Raw genomic sequence first — 19,982 nt, forward strand, 5'->3', positions numbered from 1 at the left:
TTCAGCCCCCTGCCTTCACTAGCAGGACCAAGTACTGATTTTTGCCCCAGATCTCTAAGTGGCCCCCTCAAGGATTGAACTCACAACCCTGGTTTTAGCAGGCCAATGCTCAAACCACTGAGCTATCCCTCCCCTCTGCCTTTGGTAGACAGGCATGTTGACCATTTTCATGCCCTATTCACAACTTCTACCGAAGCAAAATGTAAAAGAAGCTATGATAAATCATTTGGTGATCTCATTTAAATTACTTTCAAAAGTACAGACAATACAGTGTTGTCTGTTTCTTAAACAAGGTGCAGTGTATCTTAGAGACAGCTTGAATTCTATGTATTGCAGTAATTCCTGAGAGAATTGCTTTGTTTTCGTGAAAAGTCCTGTTGCTACCCATTATCTTTTTGCTCTGTGTATTGTAGCCTCCTCATTTTGAAACTAAAAAAAATGTAACTTAAAAAAATTATCAGTTTAAATCAGGTTGATGCTTGCTTTGTAAAACTAATTTGAAAATTTATGCTATTGAAATTTTAGATTAAAATTTACAGTGAATTAAATTATAATGCTGTTTTTTAAAAGAAAATACCACTACTGGTAGGGTATTCTGTTTGAATTTTCTAAACTTCTGTAGATAAAACAGAAGTATAGAAAATATAAGGCCCTGATCCTACAAGCACTTAGGCAAATATAAACTTTACTCACATGAATGTTCATATTAACTTCGATAATAAAATCGGTTCTGAAATCATCTTCAATGAAGTGTACTCACATTTGTGGTTTATAATGTGCTCTGATACCTGACACAAAAGGTAAATGATAGAAAATATTTTAAAATTTAAATTGAAAATATAATTAATTGAAACAAAGAATACATATAAAATACAGAGATCCGAAACTACTCAATATGGTTTCTACTACAGTGGGGAACTTTGTTACATATCCTGCAGTTGCTGGTTGATTTTTTTTGGAACTTTTTTGTATTTTTTCATTCAAGAAAAATTCTTGACGTAAAGTCTTTGTGGCAACATTTGCTGAAAAGGAAGATAACCATGAAAATGCAGTGTGTGAAATAGAGAAACAAACTATTATAAGATATTAAAAGCTCTGTGGTTCTCAGTTCTAGATTTTTTAATAGCTAAATGCTTTTCTGCAATCCTTTTAAAGATCAAAAGATTTCCTACTTTCAATCATTACATTTATTTACAGGTGGCAGGAAAAACACCTCTTTAGTTCAAGATCTGAGTAGAGGACTCTGTGTTGCACTTCTATTTGATGACCTGTCCGATGCCTTAAACAGAACACAGAGCAACATTTCTAGCATGCTTTGTGCAGTGTTTGGCATTGTAGTGGGAGAAACACTGAGCAAATCAGTTGGTGTGGTAAATGGTATTGTGATTTTCTGTTACTGACTTGGAATATTAACTTCATCTTTTTGTATTAACTGTATACAAAATACATTTTGTTTAACACCAGTCAGTGAATACTATACATGTTACATGGTCAGGGCCGGCTCCAGGCACCAGCAGAGAAAGCAGGTGCTTGGCGTGGCCAGCGGAGAGGGGTGACACGTCCGGCTCTTCGGCAGCGGATTCCTCAGTCCCTCTCGGACGGAAGGACCTGCCACTGAATTGCCGCTGAAAAATGAAATGGCAGCAGAGCTGCCGCTGATCGTGGCTTTTATTTTTTTCATATTTTTTTTTTTTTGCCGCTTGGGGTGGCAAAAACACTGGAGCTGGCCCGGTACATGATGTGCAAAATTAAAAAGTGAACTCAGTTTTGATTTTGGTTAATTCATTAAATAGACTATATATAGTCATAGAAATAGAGAAAGTATACAGAATGTGCAGTTGGTTTTCTTCTTCAAAACATACCATCTAGTCCAAGATTTCCTCCTGATGTACGGTCTGGCTTCTTTATTTAAATATGGGACTAAATAAGGTGTTTAAATTAAATCTATCCAGATTTTAACCTTCTCAGGAATGAACAGAATTTAATTTAATTTCAAGTGCTAGCAGAATTTAATAATTTGAATCTTTTTTCCAGTTTTCTCAAGGAAAGGAAAAGGCAGTAAGAGCCAGTTGTAATGTTTTGGGGGTCTCCTAGATCAGTAAGGGGTTTGGTCACTGCCTGCCTTGTTACCTTAGCTGATTTATGCTGTGTTGCTTTGGTTCAGAACCCTAATACTAGCAGCCTGCCCACAAGCATAAAGTTCTGGCATTCACCAGCTTAATTACTCATTGCAGGGTGACCCCAACAGCCCTTTGAGTCCCAGGTCTCCCAAAAATTCATCCACTGTGAGTTCCTAACTACCAGACCCTCAGACTTTTCCTCTCTGGTTCTTCAGCTCCGAAGGTGTGAAATCCAGCCCTCCAACCCCCCGACATCTTTGGTGCACACACTCCCCACAGAAACAATGAGGAATCCTTGTGGCACCTTTAGGCCTGGTCTACACTGGAAGGGAGTGGAGGGTAGGGTCGATCTAAGTTATGCAATTTCAGCTATGTGAGTAACATAGCTGAAGGTGACGTACTTAGATCTACTTACCGTGGTGTCTTCACTATGTTGAGTCGACTGCTGCCGCTCCCCCATCGACTCTGCCTGTGCCTCTCGCCGAGCTGGAGTACAGGAGTCGACAGGAGAGCGCTTAGGGATTTCATGAAGACTACTTGCTCCAGCAAATCTTTTCTCCCAACATATAACCCTTGACAGTGGAGCAACAAGTGAGAGTGTAAGGGGTTTTAGAATTGGACCCTAAATCTGTATGTAATCCTACAGCAAACATTGGGAACAAGCTCAGTTTGTGGTGCTGTCTAGTGGTCTGGAGAGAACTAGTTTAATTTCCTTGTTTTGTTACTGTTACAATTTATAATAAATCTTAGGTATAACCCACAACATTATTTAAGAAAATCAGTAATTTTGTATAATATAGATAGGCTAGTATTTATGTGAAAAGTATTTGAATTTTTAAGGAAATGTACCACATAAGGTGCAAGTTCTACTATTCTGTATGTAGTATATAAAATAAGCCTTATGTCGGTGCCATTAATTTCATTCAAGAGTATTAAAGAAACAAAATCGCTAACTGCTTAATAATGATGCTGAATTTTTCTCCAGCGATGCATGGTTTTTGTGTGGTTTTGTTTGTTTTGTGTATAGCATAACAAAATAAATAGTCATTGGCACAGTAGCAATGTTTCGTAGAACTGGTAGGAACTCCAATGTTGGAAGCAATTGTATAGTTAAATTTCAGGCTGTTTCCAATTGGAAGAATATGAAGGTTCAATCCCAGATGTTGCAGGAAGACTATATCCTTCAAAGCTTCCAGATATAACCTGCAGTTCACTTAAAAGCAGCATGGAGGTGGTGGCAGAGAAGAGAGTGAAAGGAGGAGAATAAGGACTTTAGTTTACTTGCCCTACAAAGCAGTGATTCTCAACCAGGAGTAAGTGTACCCCTGGGGGTACACAGAGGTCTTCTGGGTGTACATCAACTCATCTAGATATTTGCCTAGTTTTACAATACATAAAAGCATAAAAAGCACTAGCGAAGTCAGTATAGCTCTATATATTATACACTGAAATGTAAGTACAGTATTTATATTCCAGTTGATTTATTTTATAATTATATGGTAAAAATAAAAAAGCCATTTTTCAGTAATAGTGTACTCTGATGCTTTTGTATTTTGTATTTTTTATGTCTGATTTTGTAAGCAAATAGTTTTTAAGTGAGTTGAAACTTGAAGGTATGCCAGACAAATCAGATTTCTGAAAGGGGTACAATAGTCTGGAAAGCTTGAGAGCCACTGCTATAGAGTGACGCGGTACACTATCTAGTGACTTATAGTTGATTGGGGAAGCTTAACACACATGTCTTTGTTCTAAGAATTTATAATTTTTTTTTTTTAAAGTTGGATGTAGATGGGGAGATAGACTCTATACACCTATTCCTGTCACCAAGGCAGGTACATCTTCTATTGGACATGTTAGCAGCCATTGCTGGGCCAGGCAAGTAAACATTATATTACTATTAAATGTGTATTTGATGAGATAGAAAGCAGTAAAGAGAGCTTGCACAATAAACAAGTTCTCAGATTATTAATTATTAATGATTAATGATTAATGTTAATTATCTATTTATTTGCTTAAAGATAAGACCTAGAGGCCCCAATCAGGTCTCCAGGCTTCATTGTTCTATGTGGTGTACACATATGTAACAGCCTCTTTAAAAGAGCTTGAAATCTTAGTTTGTGCTGCGCTAACAGGTGGAGAATACAATCAAATGCCTGGGGAAGAGGAGTGGTGGAGAGAGAAAAGGACAACATAATAGTGAAACAGTTTTGTTTGGATGATTTGAACCAGAGTGGGATCCATCAAGTCCAGCTGCACTGATGCAGCTGCACCACAGTAACGCTTTAATGAAGACACTCTACACCAATGGGAGAGAGCTCTCCTCTCGGCGTGCTTAATCCATCTCCCCAAGAGGTGGTAGCTATGTCAATGGGAGAAGCTCTTCTGCCAACATAACGCTGTCTACACAGGAGGAGATGGTTTAGCGCTGTGGATTTTTCATGTTGATATAAGCCTGTAGTATAGACCAGACTTAATATAACTATGGATGCTCCCATTGTTCATATAAATGTACAGTCCTTTTTGGAATCCTAGTGTATAAAATAATAAAACTTATTTTACTGGATCAAGTGTATAACTAGATATATTCCCAATGCTGCATATTCAGTTACTATGTCAATTTAGGTAATGATATTAATATCCTTGGAAGAATGTTGGAAATATTTTCCTATTCCATTGATTAAATAGGGCCAATTCATGTTATAATGTCATTTATAGATGAAGTTCCATATTCCTCTAAAGCCAACATGGACTAGAACTTTTAAAAACAGAATCTGTAACTATTCTGACTACATAACCTCAAAATATTCCTCTTAGTTTTGGGCATAATAATACAGAAGGAAAAGGAGTTAGTTTTCCATGCTGGTTTGTATTTGGAGAAGTGAAAATGGAAGATAAGTTCATAAAATGTCAGTCAGTTTTCTGACTAGTTGTTGAAGTTTTCCATGGCGGAATGGAAGGGAAATACAAATTATGTTTCCATTTCCTCTATTTGAATACAGAGAGCCCCAGCAGGATAGAATTATCAAATAAAGATAGAAAGAACCGACCAATGCAACAGGAGGACGAATATCGGATTCAGATGGAGCTGAAACGTTACTTAAGAAAAGAATCTTTGTCAGCAGTAGCATCATCTGAGCAGAGCTTTTACGAGACAGAGACCACCAGAACACCTTCTAGCCGTGGTAAGTATGAGACATGATGCCAGTATGTCAGACAGCCTAGTATCAACATCATGCAAAATAATTTGTAATGTACAGTGCTAAAGTACTCTTGATCTTTCAAAAGGGCAAAATAACAGTAACCTTTATAGATTTATTGTCTACCACTAATTATACCCTTAAATCAGGATATAAGGCCTATTCATGGTACTAGCTGAGACTGAAGTCGTTCATTTGGGGCATTTAATAGTCTGGACACTAATACACAACGAAACAGACCCTAGGTCTGTAAAATCCCTTTCAGAACTAATTTTTGAAGGAACTAAGTGAAATATAGAATACTATAAAACTTTCTTTTGGTTTTCTATTATAAAACCTAGTTTAAACATGCATGTACTGGTGGAATGTATTTGGATTTAAGACATGAATTTCATGGAGAAGAAACCTGGAATCTGAAAGATGCCAGTACTTAGATTAGTACAGCTCCATTAACAAAGGTTTACAACAGTCTATTATTTTATCTGTTCTTATAATTTATTTTATGATTGTTTGTATTAAATGTGAACTGCTTTACTTTTAATTTTGAGCTCATGGATAATTTGTTACTGGTTTTTTTAGGTGCCAGTTCATATCTTGATTCAGCATGGGAAGTGTGAATTAATCACTGCAACCTGTAGCAGCCTTAACCTGAACATGAAAATAAATGGAAACATTTTTTATTATGTGTATACTCATAACATTGCTGGAATTTGGTGTTTTGCGTTGCCTTGGTCATGCACTCTTGTTTGGAAAAATATTTTTTCCTCTTGGTTATTATTGGGCTTCAGTATAAGTGAACTAGGAAATGCTGTGAATAAACTTTTAGCTAGTTAATGTCATATCCCGACTATTTTGTTTCTGCAGCTATGATTAATTTGGTGTATTATAACTAAAGTTAATGTTTGTCATTAGAAAAAAACCCTATTGATTATACATAATTTCTCCTTAGAAGAAGAAGTTTTCTTCTCAATGGCTGACATGGACATGTCTCACAGTCTCTCCTCTCTTCCACCTCTTGGAGACCCACCAACTATGGATCTAGACCTGTCTTTAACTAGTACATACACTACTACACCAGCAGGTTCTCCATTGAGTGCTACAGTGGTATAGTATTATTTACAGTTAATATCTTTATAGAGTAAAAGCTTTTTTTTGATACTGATTCCTCATTGCTACTGCTATTGAAAAATTCTCAGATAATAGAAACATGTTAAGCCTACTGTTCCAGTGGCATTATCAACAAGCAAATTTGTATGGTTCCTTAATGCATAAATCACTTTCTGGCTTTCCTTTATTAAGGAGTTAGGTAGATTTTCAGTGATAATTTCCACAGCAAGCTGCAGCTATGAAACCTAGGAATTCCATAAGTTATTAATTTGTTTGGCTTGAAGACCAGGAAATAGACTATGTATATTTCCAAGCTGCTATAAGTTTATGTGGAGTATTTGTGACACACCCTTGTGCTACATTTCTATGTTTAATATAGAAGGCTAGGAACACAATAGAAGCACACAAAGTTGTGGTATTGCCTAAGTTAAGGTCATAGCCTGTAATTCAGCAAAGTATTACTGTGGTTTATGTTCATCTCTACTCAGTTCTTATGCACATTCTTTTAATTACTTTGCTGAATGGAGGTCATAGAGAGCAGTTCTAATTTCCATTGGGTAACAGAAGAACATGTGTTAGTTGTGAGGGCAATGTTATCTCCCTTTCAGAAATACAAAGGGAAGGTCATCATGAGAGCTAAAGAATGTAGCTTAACATCCAGATAAACAATAGACAACGTATTGATTAATATACTGTGAAAATGACAAGCTGGAAAACTACTTTTGATAGCATATATGTACAAAGGTCTTGCATACTGTTTTATGGTCATACGTTACTGCTTGCATTAGCTTGAGAACTGTTGTGTTATGCAGATGAGAGATCAGATATATTTGTGTTTTAGCTTCAGCCAATGTGGGGTGATTTTCATGACCCTAATAAACAAGAACCACCACCACCACCACCACCAAGAAGTTCATCATTTACACCCAGTACTGTTCACCAAACTCCTTTCAGAAGGACTTGTAAGTAAAAACATGTGTTTACCTCCTAATCATTTTATACTGTTAGACATTTTTCATTGTTGTTCTGAAACTTGGCAAAAGAGCATCAAAATCCAGAAGACCAAAATGTGACCTTTCTCTAAGTGCTTCTTCAATTAGTGTGTATCTTTTCCTCTAGACAGTACAGTTTGTAAAGATTATGCTGAGTGGTGCACTTCATGACATGTCTATTGCACAGATTCCTGCTTAGCTGCTTTCTCTTAAGTGAGTGAGAGGTTTACATGGATATTTTTCATGTATGTGGGGGATTTGGCCAAATTTAGAAATGAGGTAAGGGAAGATAACGTCAACAAAAGTAGTTCTACACAAAGTGTAAGTATTCTGTAATTAAACAAAGACTCAGTATATTACAGTGTATAAAATTCGTCTTATTGTGATTTGCGTAGTTTTCATAGTTTGACATTTATGCATTTCTTAAGGCTATGTTGGTAAGTGTAATAGATGTACAAGTTGCTATTGAAAACTAACTTTTAGTAAGAAATTTGATTTAATTTTGTATTTCAGCACTTCCATCCAGATCTGTTTCAGTGGATGAATCCAGGCCTGAACTTCTTTTTAGACTGGCACTGGGCACTTTCTCAGTATCTGTACTTCACATTGACCCTCTACCACCACCTGAAACATCACTGAATCTTAACCCGCTGACACCAATGACACTGGATTTCTTTACCCGAATAGAAAAGATTGATCCAGTTAAGTTTTCAACAGAAGATTTTCTGTCCTTCCGAGAAGTGTTTGCAGAAGCTTGTTCTCATGACCACCTTAGGTACAACTTTGCCTATTAACTAATACAACAAACAAAGAACCAAATATTCTTTTAAATAAGCTTTGACAATTTAGGTTTATGTCCATGAATATTTGGAATCAAATCATACTTTATTTAACATAGTAGAAGATTGTTTGTTTGTTTTTTCATTAAATGTTTAAAATAGTTTGGGACGGTTTGAGTTGCAAAATGAAAAATCTCAGGAAAAAAAGAACTGTGTGTGCATAACTCATCCTAAATCTCTTAATGCTGAGATCGATCAAGACAGATGCAGGTTCTGCAATCAAACACACAGGGTCTGGGGCATAAATCAGGATGTTTCTCTGTTTTATACAGCGTCTTTACGAAGTCGGTATAGTTTATAGAGCAGCCTTATTGCACAAGCGGTCTGTGGTTTTGAGTGAGTTTGTTTTTCTTTGTAATGCAAAATGAGATGTCAGTTGGGGCACAATAAAAAAGTGAACAAAATCATCCAGGAGTCAGGAACCAATTTTTCCATGGCATAATATTGCTAAATTACAATATGTGCATTGGAGAGGTTTTATGTGTTCCTCTGAAGCATTGGGCATTGGTCACTGTTGAAGGCAGAATAGGTGGATTCCATTATTCTAGGTTCCTAATGTCAGATTCTATTTTAAGTACTAATGGAGTGATACTCAGACCTCAGTGGTTCAAGAGCCAAATTAGCAATTAATGTTACCCAAAAGAGCCACAGCAGTGTGAATTCATGGTTTCATTTACTATTATATATATTATTCTCACAGGAAAATGACTGTCCTGACCAGGTATTCTACAGTTGGTTAATAACATAGTAAAAGAATCCTGATTAGTTAATATCTTAGATTGGTTAATAATTAAATCACACAGAGCTTTAATATCATGTGCTGCAAAGAGCCTCAGTAGACACATTAAAGAGCCACTTGCAGCTCTTGAGCCCCAGTCAGGCTCTGTCCCTGAGGCAGAGATGTAACAACTAAGGGTACGTCTACACTACGGGATTATTCCGATTTTACATAAACCGGTTTTGTAAAACAGATTGTATAAAGTCGAGCGCATGCGGCCACACTAATCACATTAATTCAGTGGTGTGCGTCCATGTACCCAGGCTAGCCTCAAGTTCCAGAGGGTTGCACTGTGGGTAGCTACCCGTAGTTATCCCATAGTTCCTGCAGTCACCCCCGCCCATTGGAATTCTAGGTTGAGATCCCAATGCATGATGGTGCAAAAACAGTGTCGTGGGTGATTCTGGGTAAATGTCGTCACTCATTCCTTCGTCCGTGAAAGCAAGGCAGACAATCATTTCATGCCCTTTTTCCCTGGATTGGTCTAGCAGACACTATAGCATGGCAACCATGGAGCCCGTTTTGCCTTTGGTCACTGTCACCGTATGTGTACTGGATGCTGCTAACAGAGGCGGTACTGCGGCGCTACACAGCAGCATTCATTTGCCTTTGCAAGAAAGCAGAGACGTTTATCAGTTGTTCTGTACCGTCTGCCATGCCATTGGAAATTGGCGATGAGGTGACGGTTATCAGTCGTTCTGTACCGTCTGCTGCTGTCCTGGGTGCTCCTGTCTGAGGTCGTCTGGGGGCGCAAAGACAAAAATGGGAATGACCCCCCGGGTCATTCCCTCCTTTATGTTGTACTAAAAATAGAGTCAGTCCTGCCTAGAATATGGGGCAAGTGTGCTAGAGAACCAGTGTACTAGAGAGCACAGCCGCTCCATGTCAGAGCCCACAGAAATGATGAGCTGCACGCCATTCTAGGGGGTGCCCCTGCAACAACCCCACCTGTTGCTTCCCTGCTCCCCCAACCCTCCTGAGCTACCATTGCAGTGTTCCCCTCATTTGTGTGATGAAGTAATAAAGAATGCATGAACAAGAAACACTGACTTGTTAGTGAGATAAAATGAGTGGGAGGCAGCCTCCAGCTGCTATGATAGTCCAGGCAGGACATTAAACAGTGCAGAGGAGAGGAGCCCAGCATCCCACTGCTATGATAGTCCAGGCAGTACAGAATCTTTTCTTTAGACATGAAAAGAGGGGGCTGATGGAGCTGAGCCCCCAGTTACTATGATGAAGATGGTTACCAGCCATTCTGTACCATCTACTGGGAATGACCGGGAGTCATTCCTATTTTTACCCAGGCGCCCCCGGCTGACCTCACCTGAGGCCAGCCAGGAGCACTCACGGGCTGATTATGAATATGGATAGCAGTCAATTTGTACCGTCTGCCACCGGGGAGGGAAGAAGAGGGGAGAGGGTGCTGCTGTTCAGTGCCGCAGCATCGCGTCTACTAGCAGCATGGAGTAGACATAGGATGACATATAAAAAAGTCAAGAAACGATTTTTTTCCCTTTTCTTTCACAGGAGGGGGGGAAGGAGGGGTAAATTGATGAGCTATACCCTGAACCACCCCGGACAATGTGTTTGACCCTACAGGTATTTGGAGCTCAGCCAATAATGCAAATGCTTTTCAGAGACTGCGGGGACTGTGGGATAGCAGGAGTCCTCAGTACCCCCTCTCTCCCTCCATGAGCATCCATTTGATTCTTTGGCTTTCTGTTACGCTTGTCACGCAGCACTATGCTGAGTCTCTGCTGTGGCCTCTATCTGGAGATTTTTTTCAAATGCTTTGGCATTTCGTCTTCTGGAACGGAGCTCTGATAGAACAGATTTGCCTCCCCATACAGCGATCAGATCCACTATCTCCCGTATGGTCAATGCTGGAGCTCTTTTTGGATTTGAGACAGCATCGCCACCCATGCTGATCAGAGCTCTACGCTGGGCAAACAGGAAATGAAATTCAGAAGTTCACGGGGCTTTTCCTGTCTACCTGGCCAGTGCATCCGAGTTCAGACTGCTGTCCAGAGCAGTTACAATGGTGCACTGTGGAATACTGCCCGGAGGCCAATACCGTCGATTTGTGGCCACACTAACCCTAATCTGATATGGTAATACCGATTTCAGCGCTACTCCTCTTTTCGGGGAGGAGTATAGAAACCGGTTTAAAGAGCCCTTTATATCGATATAAAGGGCCTCGTAGTGTGGACGGGTGCAGGGTTAAATCGGTTTAACGCTGCTAAAATCGGTATAAACGCGTAGTGTAGACCAGGCCTAAGAAGGTAGGCTGCTAATTTTCCTACTGTTAGTTGTTCCCATTCTTAGTCAATTAAGGCTCCTTTATCTTTCCAGAGTGGTGTAAAGGAGCCTTATTGTAAATGACAGTAACCGAATCCTCAGCTAGGAAAGTCTGTGTGCTTACTCGCTTTTCTTCCTGTACCAGAGAGGCAGAGTGTGGTTAGATTACAGCTCAGGATCTATTTTACTTATCTATTTAAAAAAAAAGCAGGACAGTGATTAGCAAAACAGTGTGAAAGTCTGAGTAATTTAAAGCAGCATTTTACTTTACAGAACACCACAATAAAAGTAATGTTATTTAAATGAAAATCCAGGATTATTACTGGAATGCAGTGTATTGGCTACCAAGTATTTGCGGCTTAACTTTCATGTGTTTAGGAAATGCTGAGCAGTTACAGTGTCTTTTTGTTTTTTTGTTTTTGTTTTTTTCTGTATGGTAGTTCAAATAAATTACCAAAATAAGTGAAACTGGTGAATTCCCCAAGAAGTAATTAATCGCAGTTAGCTCACATAGTTAACTCAAAAAAAAAATTTAATTGCAATGTTAAACAATAGAATACTGATTGAAATTTATTAAATATTTTGGATGTATTCCTATATTTTCAAATATATTGATTTCACTTACAACAGAGAATACAAAGTCTGCAGTGGTCACTTTATATTATTATTGATTACAAATATTTGCACTGTAAAAAATAGGTTTTTTTAGTTCACCTCATACAAGTACTGTAGTGCAATCTCTTTATTGTGACAGTGCAACTTACAAATGTAGATTTTTTTTGTTACATAACTGCACTCAAAAACAGTGCAAAACTTCAGAGCCTACAAGTTCACTGAGTCTTACTTTTTGTTCAGCCAATTGCTAAGACAAGTAAGTTTGTTTACATTTATGGGAGATAATGCTGCCGGCATTTTATTTACAGTGTCACCAGAAAGTGAGAACAGGCATTTGCGTGGCACTTTTATAGCTGGCATTGCAAGGTATTTACATGCCAGATATGCTAAACATTCGTATGCCCTGTCAGTGCTTGCCCATCAATCCAGAGAATGTGCTTCCATACTGGTGATGCTCGTTAAAAAAAAATTTGTTAATTAAATTTGTGACTGAACTCCTTGTGGGGAGAATTGTATGCCTCCTGCTCTGTTTTACGCACATTCCGCCATATATTTCATGTTATAGCAGTCTTGGATGATGACCCAGCACATGTTGTTCATTTTAAGAACACTTTCACTACAGATTTGACAAAATGCAAAGAAGGTACCAATGTGAGATTTCTAAAGATAGCTACAGCACTCGACCCAAGGTTGAAGAATGTGATGTGCCTTCAAAAATCCGAGAGGAACAAGGAGTGAAGCATGCTTTCAGAAGTCTTAAAAGAGCAACACTCTGATGTGGAAACTACAGAACCCGAAGCATCAAAAAAGAATCAACTTTCTGCTGTGGCATCTGACTCAGATAATGAAAATGAACGTGCATCAGTCTGTACCGCTTTGGATTGTTATCGAGCAGAACCCGTCATCAGCATGGACGTATGTCCCCTGGAATGGTGGTTGAGCATGAAGGAATATACGACTCTTCAGTGCATCTGGCACGTAAATATCTTGCGATGCCAGCTACAACAGTGCCAGGAGAATGCCTGTTCTCACTTTCAGGTGACATTGTAAACAAGAATCAGGCAGTATTATCTCCTGCAAATGTAAACAGACTTGTTTGTCTGAGCGATTGACTGAACAAGAAGTAGGACTGAGTGGCCTTGTTAAGTTTTACATTGCTTTATTTTTGAATGCAGGTTGTTTTATTTTTTTTTTTGGTACCTAATTCCATATATGTAAATTCAACTTTCACCTTAGAGATTGCACTACAGTAGTTGTATTAGATGAATTGAAAAATATGATTTCATTCATTTTTTACAGTGCAAATATTTATAATAAAAAATAAATATAAAGTGAGCACTGTACACTTTGCATCGTTTGTTGTAATTGAAATCAGTATATTTGAAAATGTGGAAAACATCAAAAAATTTAAATAAATGGTATTCTATTATTGTTTAACAGAGTGATAAATCATAATTAGTTTTTTAATCTCTTGACAGCCCTAACATATGGATGCACACACGCACGCACACACACACAAGATGTTTCTGAATTTTCAAAATGATTGCAGCAATCCATTTTATACATATTTATACCTTTATTTCTCATAACAGATTTATAGGTACTGGTATCAAAGTCTCTTATGAACAAAGACAAAGGTCTACTTCTCGATGCATCAGCACAGATTTGTCCATTGGGCATATGGAACTACTGGAATGTCTTTTCTCTACCGACTCCTGCTCCATTCAACCTCACTATACAGAGGTAATTAAAAGTACTATTGTTAGGCAAGCACCAGGGCAATTGAAATGTTAACTGGAGAGGTTTTCAGAAGGGAAATCCTACACTACTCTTAGAAGTGGAAAAGTTAAGATTACTAATTTATTGTCTTTTTGTAGTGATTGGATAACGTTAAGACGTCTTAAATTTTAATTGAAAACTCAGATAGTGATCAACAATGTCCTCTTCCCTGCCGCCAAAGGATCAAGCCTGTAGAGTTCTCTAATGTTTTGTGTGTGTGAAGCAAAAGGATCTTTGTTTTGAAAATGAGGTTGAAACATTTCAAAGGAAGTGCTGCTTGCCACCCTATCCAGTTGGGCAGTGGACAGGTTTTCTTAGGTGATTGCTCTTGGCCCAACTCCTCCTTGCTCATACTCAGATTGAGATGAGTCTATGATACTGGATTCGTGATGGTGGCCCTAGTTGCTGTCATTCAGGTGCTATAGTCCATCTGCTCCCAGCTGCGCCTGTGCTTGTTGATCACTTGCTATCTGTCTCCTCAAATGTGGTATGTGAGGGTCAGGGCTTTCTGGGTAGTCTCCCCCGTCTGAATCAGAAGTTGTGGTTCTTTATTGGGCCTGTGGCTATCAAACAAGCAGCTGAATACTGGATTGGCTGGCAGCTTGGGCCAGGTAGACTATGCTTTTTCCTACTCTCTAGTTCTTTTGTTTGTTTTACATCTATTAATTATTTTATTTTTTATTTTCAAGCTGCTAACATTTCATTCTGAAAAAGGAAATGATACACATCCTCTTTCATGCCTTCAACTCCATTATAAGCACTCAGATAACAGAGGACCTCAGGTAAGGTTGAAAAAAACCCCACCTGACTGCATTGTTGCATTATGCTGTAGCATAATATGTTTTCTCTAATCTTTAAAGGTAATTTTATTAATCCTGATAGTTGCATAGACAGATGTATATTGCAAGCATCCTTTGTTTTTGTAACTTATTTTTCAGTATTTAATTGAGAATATTGATGTACTTATTTTTGTAGGGTAGTCAAGGAAGACTGAGCTCTGTTCCACAGAAAGCAGAATTACAAATCAAGCTAAGTCCAGTATTTTGTGAACTGGATATTAGTATTGTAGACAGACTAAATTCTTTACTTCAGCCACAGAAACTAACCACGGTGGAGATGATGGCATCTCACATGTACACATCTTACAACAAACACATTAGTCTGGTGAGTGAAATTAATTTGTGTGTGTGCTGGCAGGCCTGGAGCTACCAGGAGGCAAAGGGAACATTTTAAAGGAGTTCAAAATTATTGTCTGGCCAGAATATGTACAAAGCCATCCAATGTAAAGTAGTGGGGCAGTGGCAGATTGAAGAGTTGTCATCTTTTTATATAAATTATAAATACCGACATATTAGCCAAATTTGACTTTTTTAAACTCTTAAAATCCAAGATTTTCTAGGCATCTAACTAACCCATAGCTCAGGGGTAGGAAACCTATGGCATGGGTGCCGAAGTCGGCAGGCGAGCTGATTTTCAGTGGCACTCACACTGCCTGGGTCCTGGCCACCAGCCCGAGGGGCTCTGCATTTTAATTTGATTTTAAATGAAGCTTCTTAAACATTTTAAAAACCTTATTTGCTTTACATACAACAATAGTTTAGTTATATATTATAGACTTATAGAAAGAAACCTTCTAAAAACGTTAAAATGTATCACTTGCACGCGAAACCTTAAATTAGAGTTTTAATAAATGAAGACTCGGCACACCACTTCTGAAAGGTTGTTGACCCCTGTCTTGGAAGGTTGTTTTGTTTTTTAAATACAGGTGCCCCAAAATACCTATTTGATCTTCCAATAATGGGAATCTAGAAGCAGCCCTGCACCGCTGGTTCAAATTTTATACCTCTATGGCTCTGTCCTGAATACTTCATTTTTTTCAATCCTGATTAAATATAGAAGCTTGACAGTACCTGTTCTAATAGCTTAGCAAAAAAAAAAGTACGGGTGGTCCAGATTCTCTTATAGTTCATGTACAGTACTGTATGAAATTGTATAAAAAAATTGCAGCTTTACCTATTATAACCATTTTAACAAGTCAGTAAAGTGGGTTTGGGGGGGGTGTTGTTTTTTTAATGCTGCTTCTCTAGTTTGTTTTTCACTTTGTATTTTCTAGCACAAAGCGTTTACCGAAGTTTTTCTGGATGATTCATGTACACCAGCAAACTGTAGAATTTCTGTGCAAGTTACTTCACCAGCATTAGATCTTTCTGTTCGCTTCCCTATACCTGACCTGCGATCAGATCAGGAAAGAGGACCATGGTTTAAAAAATCACTTCAGAAGGAAATCCTTCATCTTGAATTTACAGATATGGAATTCAAGACTGAGTTTATAGGAGGTTCAACTCCAGAACAAGTTAAACTGGAGCTTACTTTCAAAGAGCTAGGTGGTAAGAAGTACAAATGTTATATTAATGCTAACTATACTTGTCAATTGTCAAACAGTCATTTGGTTGACAAAGAGGTCTTGCAACTTTAAATAGAACTCTTGCCCTCTTGAGAATACAACTTTCATTTTGCTCTTAGGAGCATTTTAGCTGTGTTATTTCAGTTTCCGGTATTTCTCTGATAGAACGTCAACCCAAGTCAAAGTATATGTCTTAGCATGATACAAAACTGAATCATAATCCAAGATAATTACACTTAGTGTTTAATATTTTTACTTGCATTATATAATTAAGGTTTCTGTTTCTAGCTGAAATGTACCAATAAATACAGGCAAAAGCTTACTGAAGTTAAAGTAAAGTCTTTCTGGGTAATACAGTTTGTAGTTGTTGTTAGGACAAAGAGATACTTAAGATGTGACTTGTTTTACTGGAGTTGCTAGATATCAACATTGTAAAAGCAATAGCTTCAAAATTGTTAAAGTCATAGAGCAGGGTTCTGCTCAGCTATACCTGCAGGCAGATTCCGGCCCCTGTATTTTTGATCTTTCTACAAACTTTTCTCGTATTTAAGGCTTATTTGAAGAAGATAAAACAGAATCTTCAATAAAGTTCTTTCAAGTGTCCAGTGGCATAGATGGAGATATGATATCATCTGACAACTTTGATTGGCCACGGTAAAATATCTTTAATTTTTCATCATCTTTTTAAAATCAACACTTTCTCTAATAACTAATATAAAGAAACAGTCCGTGAGACCGCTACTTTAAATATCAGAATTTGTCGTGATTGAGCCCTATAATTGAATAAAACCTAGAAATGAAGAAATCTTACATGCAGAAATAACACAAATCTTTATTAGTGGATAATATGACTTCTGGATGGAGTGAGCCAATTATAACTAAACTCCTACACTTTTGGTGGGGAAAAGCTAGGTGAATGGAGAATTATAAGAGAAGAAAGCTGGGTGGTGAGAGAGTCCAAAGATGTTATGTAGGGGTGATGGCTGGTGGAGTTGTCTGGAGGTAATGGGGTGACTGGAGATGCTAGCGGATGGATGGCTCACTTCTCAGATGCATAGAGCATTTTCACCAGAACTCATATGTGATGGGTATGTAATGTGGTGCCTGGGGCTGCTGAGGTGCATAAGGTATGAGTGATGGGGGAGGGAAGAGACACCCTGATTTAGCAAGCTAGATGGTGAGGAAGCCTGGAGTCAGTATTGAGCCCCTCGCCTTGTGCTGCTGGTAGAGTGCTACTGTCTCTTCCTGGCTGGGGCCTGGTCTACACTACGCATTTAAACCAAATTTAGCAGCGTTAAACCGATTTAACCCTGCACCCGTCCACACTACGAGGCCCTTTATATCGATATAAAGGGCTCTTTAAACCGGTTTCTGTACTCCTCCCGGACGAGAGGAGTAGCGCTGAAATTGGTATTACCATATCGGATTAGGGTTAGTGTGGCCGCAAATAGATGGTATTGGCCTCTGGGCAGTATTCCACAGTGCACCATTGTGACCGCTCTGGAAAGCAATCTGAACTCGGATGCACTGGCCAGGTAGACAGGAAAAGCCCCGCGAACTTTTGAATTTCATTTCCTGTTTGGCCAGCATGGAGAGCTCACCAGTACAGGTGACCACGCAGAGCTCATCAGCACAGGTAACAATGCAGTCTCCTGAGAATCGAAAAAGAGCTCCAGCATGGACTGCACGGGAGGTACTATATCTGATTGCTCTATGGGGAGAGGATTCCGTGCTAACAGAACTCCGTTCCAAAAGATGAAATGAAAAAACATTTGAAAAAATTTCCGAGGCCATGATGCAGAGAGGCCACACACACCAGGGACTCAGTACAGTGTCGTGTGAAAGTTAAGGAGCTCAGATAAGCCTACCAGAAAACCAAAGAAGCAAACGGAAGGTCCGGGGTAGGGCCGAAAACATGCCACTTCTACGCTGAGCTGCATGCAATTCTCGGGATCCGCCACCACTACCCCACCCCTGTCCGTGGATTCCGAGGTGGGGGTGGTAATCTCAGCCATGCCTGAGGATTCTGCGGACGGGGAAGATGAGGAGGAGGAAGAGGAGGACGAGCTTGCAGAGAGCAAACAGCACTCCGTTCTCCCCAACAGCCAGGAGCTTTTTCTCACCCAGACGGATTTACCCTCCCATCCCTCCCAAGTCACTATCCCAGACAATGAAGCCATGGAAGGGACCTCTGGTGAGTGTACCTTTATAAATATAAAACATGGTTTAAAAGCAAATGTCTTTTAATGATTAATTTGCCCTGAGGACTTGGGATGCATTCGTGGCCAGTACAGTTACTGGAAAAGTCTGTTAACATGTCTGGGGATGTAGCGGAAATCCTCCAGGGACATCTCCATGAAGCTCTCCTGAAGGTACTCCAAAAGCCTTTGCAGAAGGTTTGTGGGCAGGGCAGCTTTATTCCGTCCTCCATGGTAGGACACTTTACCATGCCATGCATGTAGCAAGTAATCTGGTATCATTGCATGACAAAGCCTAGCTGCGTATGGTCCTGGTGTTTGCTGGCACTGAAGCAACATACATTCTTTATCTTGCTGTGTTATCCTCAGGAGAGTGATATCGTTCATGGTAACCTGGCTGAAATTCCGGAATTTTATTAAGGAGACAGAGATGGCCATTCCTAGTGGTCTGTTTGCCTGTTGCTTAAAAGAAATCCTTTCTTGCAGGTAGCCAAGCAGGAGGAGGGGGGCGGGTGATTCGCGCTGAGGTTTTTCCCTGCTACCAGCCACACGGTGGTGGGGCGCGGGGAGGGAGGTGTTTAGCAGTGATCTTCCATGATACCAGTCACGCGGTGGGAGGAGTGGTAAAGCGATCATCCCAGAGAATTGGATGGGGGGGGGCTGGTTTCTGCTGCTGCAAGTTAACAGGAAAGAAGCAGCACTGAATGGGCTTTGCTTGCTATTTGGTAAAGGAGGGCGCTGGATATATGAAGGCTGTAGAAGACAGTGGCTTACCATGGCCGCATGTAAGCCAAATTCTGCTGCCCGGACCTACGTCTGTGAGATGTCTAACACCAGAGCCGCAGGCACTCAAGATGCAAAATGTGACCTTGTAGTGAAATCACATGTGCTATGTAAGGTGAATAGTATTGTTCACTGTGAAAGAGTATAACCATTGTTCTGCAAAATGTATCTTTTTAAATACTTCTCTCTCTTTTTTCCCTCCCTCATGCAGCTGCAAGTTTTTCATGCCTCCGTACTCCATCCCGAAGGCTATCTCAGATAAGGCGGCGGAAAAAAAAAACGTGAGACGAAATGTTCTCGGAAATCATGGAAGTGACCCGCAATGAAAGAACTCATCTGAATGAGTGGAAGGACGTGGTATCAAATTACAGGAAAGATGCCAGTGAACGTGAGGACAGGAGAGACGCTCGAGATGAGAGGTGGCGGCAGGAAGATCAGTGGTGTCGGGATGCAACTCTGGGGCTGCTGCATGATCAAACTGACATGCTCCGGCGTCTGGTGGAGCTTCAGGAAGAGCAGCAGGATCACAGAGTGCCATTGCAGCCCCTGTATAACCACCCTCACATATTCCACATCCTCCTCACCCAGACGTGTAAGAACGTGTGAAGGGAGGCTCCATGCACCCGCCCACTCCACCCCCGTGGACAGCCCAACCAAAAGGCTGTCATTACTTTGAAATTTTTTTAGTGGCCTTTTCCTTCCCTCCTATCCTCCCAAGCCACACCCGGAATACCTTGTCAGTTCTTTCTCTCTTTTTATAATGAATTAATAAAGAATACTTGATTTTTAAACAATAGTAACTTTATTTCCTTAAGCAAGCTGTAATCTAAGGGAGCGGGTGGGTTGTTTACAGGGAATGAGTCAATCGGGGG

The 19,982-nt window shown here is 39.6% G+C and overlaps 1 protein-coding gene across 4 annotated transcripts in view; it reads left to right on the forward strand.

The window, feature by feature from the left end:
• Nucleotides 1-19,982, forward strand: part of ATG2B (autophagy related 2B) — a 100,451-nt gene that overhangs the window by 17,206 nt on the left and 63,263 nt on the right. For 3 of the 4 annotated variants that reach the window (XM_030558801.1, XM_030558803.1, XM_030558802.1), the window contains exons 7-16: nucleotides 3,899-3,995; nucleotides 5,120-5,302; nucleotides 6,267-6,421; nucleotides 7,266-7,386; nucleotides 7,930-8,191; nucleotides 13,539-13,689; nucleotides 14,415-14,507; nucleotides 14,701-14,889; nucleotides 15,839-16,112; nucleotides 16,681-16,783. In XM_030558801.1, coding sequence (XP_030414661.1) covers nucleotides 3,899-3,995; nucleotides 5,120-5,302; nucleotides 6,267-6,421; nucleotides 7,266-7,386; nucleotides 7,930-8,191; nucleotides 13,539-13,689; nucleotides 14,415-14,507; nucleotides 14,701-14,889; nucleotides 15,839-16,112; nucleotides 16,681-16,783 — 1,628 coding nt within the window. Of the gene's footprint in view, nucleotides 1-1,251; nucleotides 1,378-3,898; nucleotides 3,996-5,119; nucleotides 5,303-6,266; nucleotides 6,422-7,265; nucleotides 7,387-7,929; nucleotides 8,192-13,538; nucleotides 13,690-14,414; nucleotides 14,508-14,700; nucleotides 14,890-15,838; nucleotides 16,113-16,680; nucleotides 16,784-19,982 lie in introns of those variants that run through there. The other variant, XM_030558804.1, reaches the window with a different exon arrangement.

The sequence above is a fragment of the Gopherus evgoodei genome, chromosome 4 (assembly GCF_007399415.2).
Source record: "Gopherus evgoodei ecotype Sinaloan lineage chromosome 4, rGopEvg1_v1.p, whole genome shotgun sequence".
NCBI lineage: Eukaryota > Metazoa > Chordata > Testudines > Testudinidae > Gopherus > Gopherus evgoodei.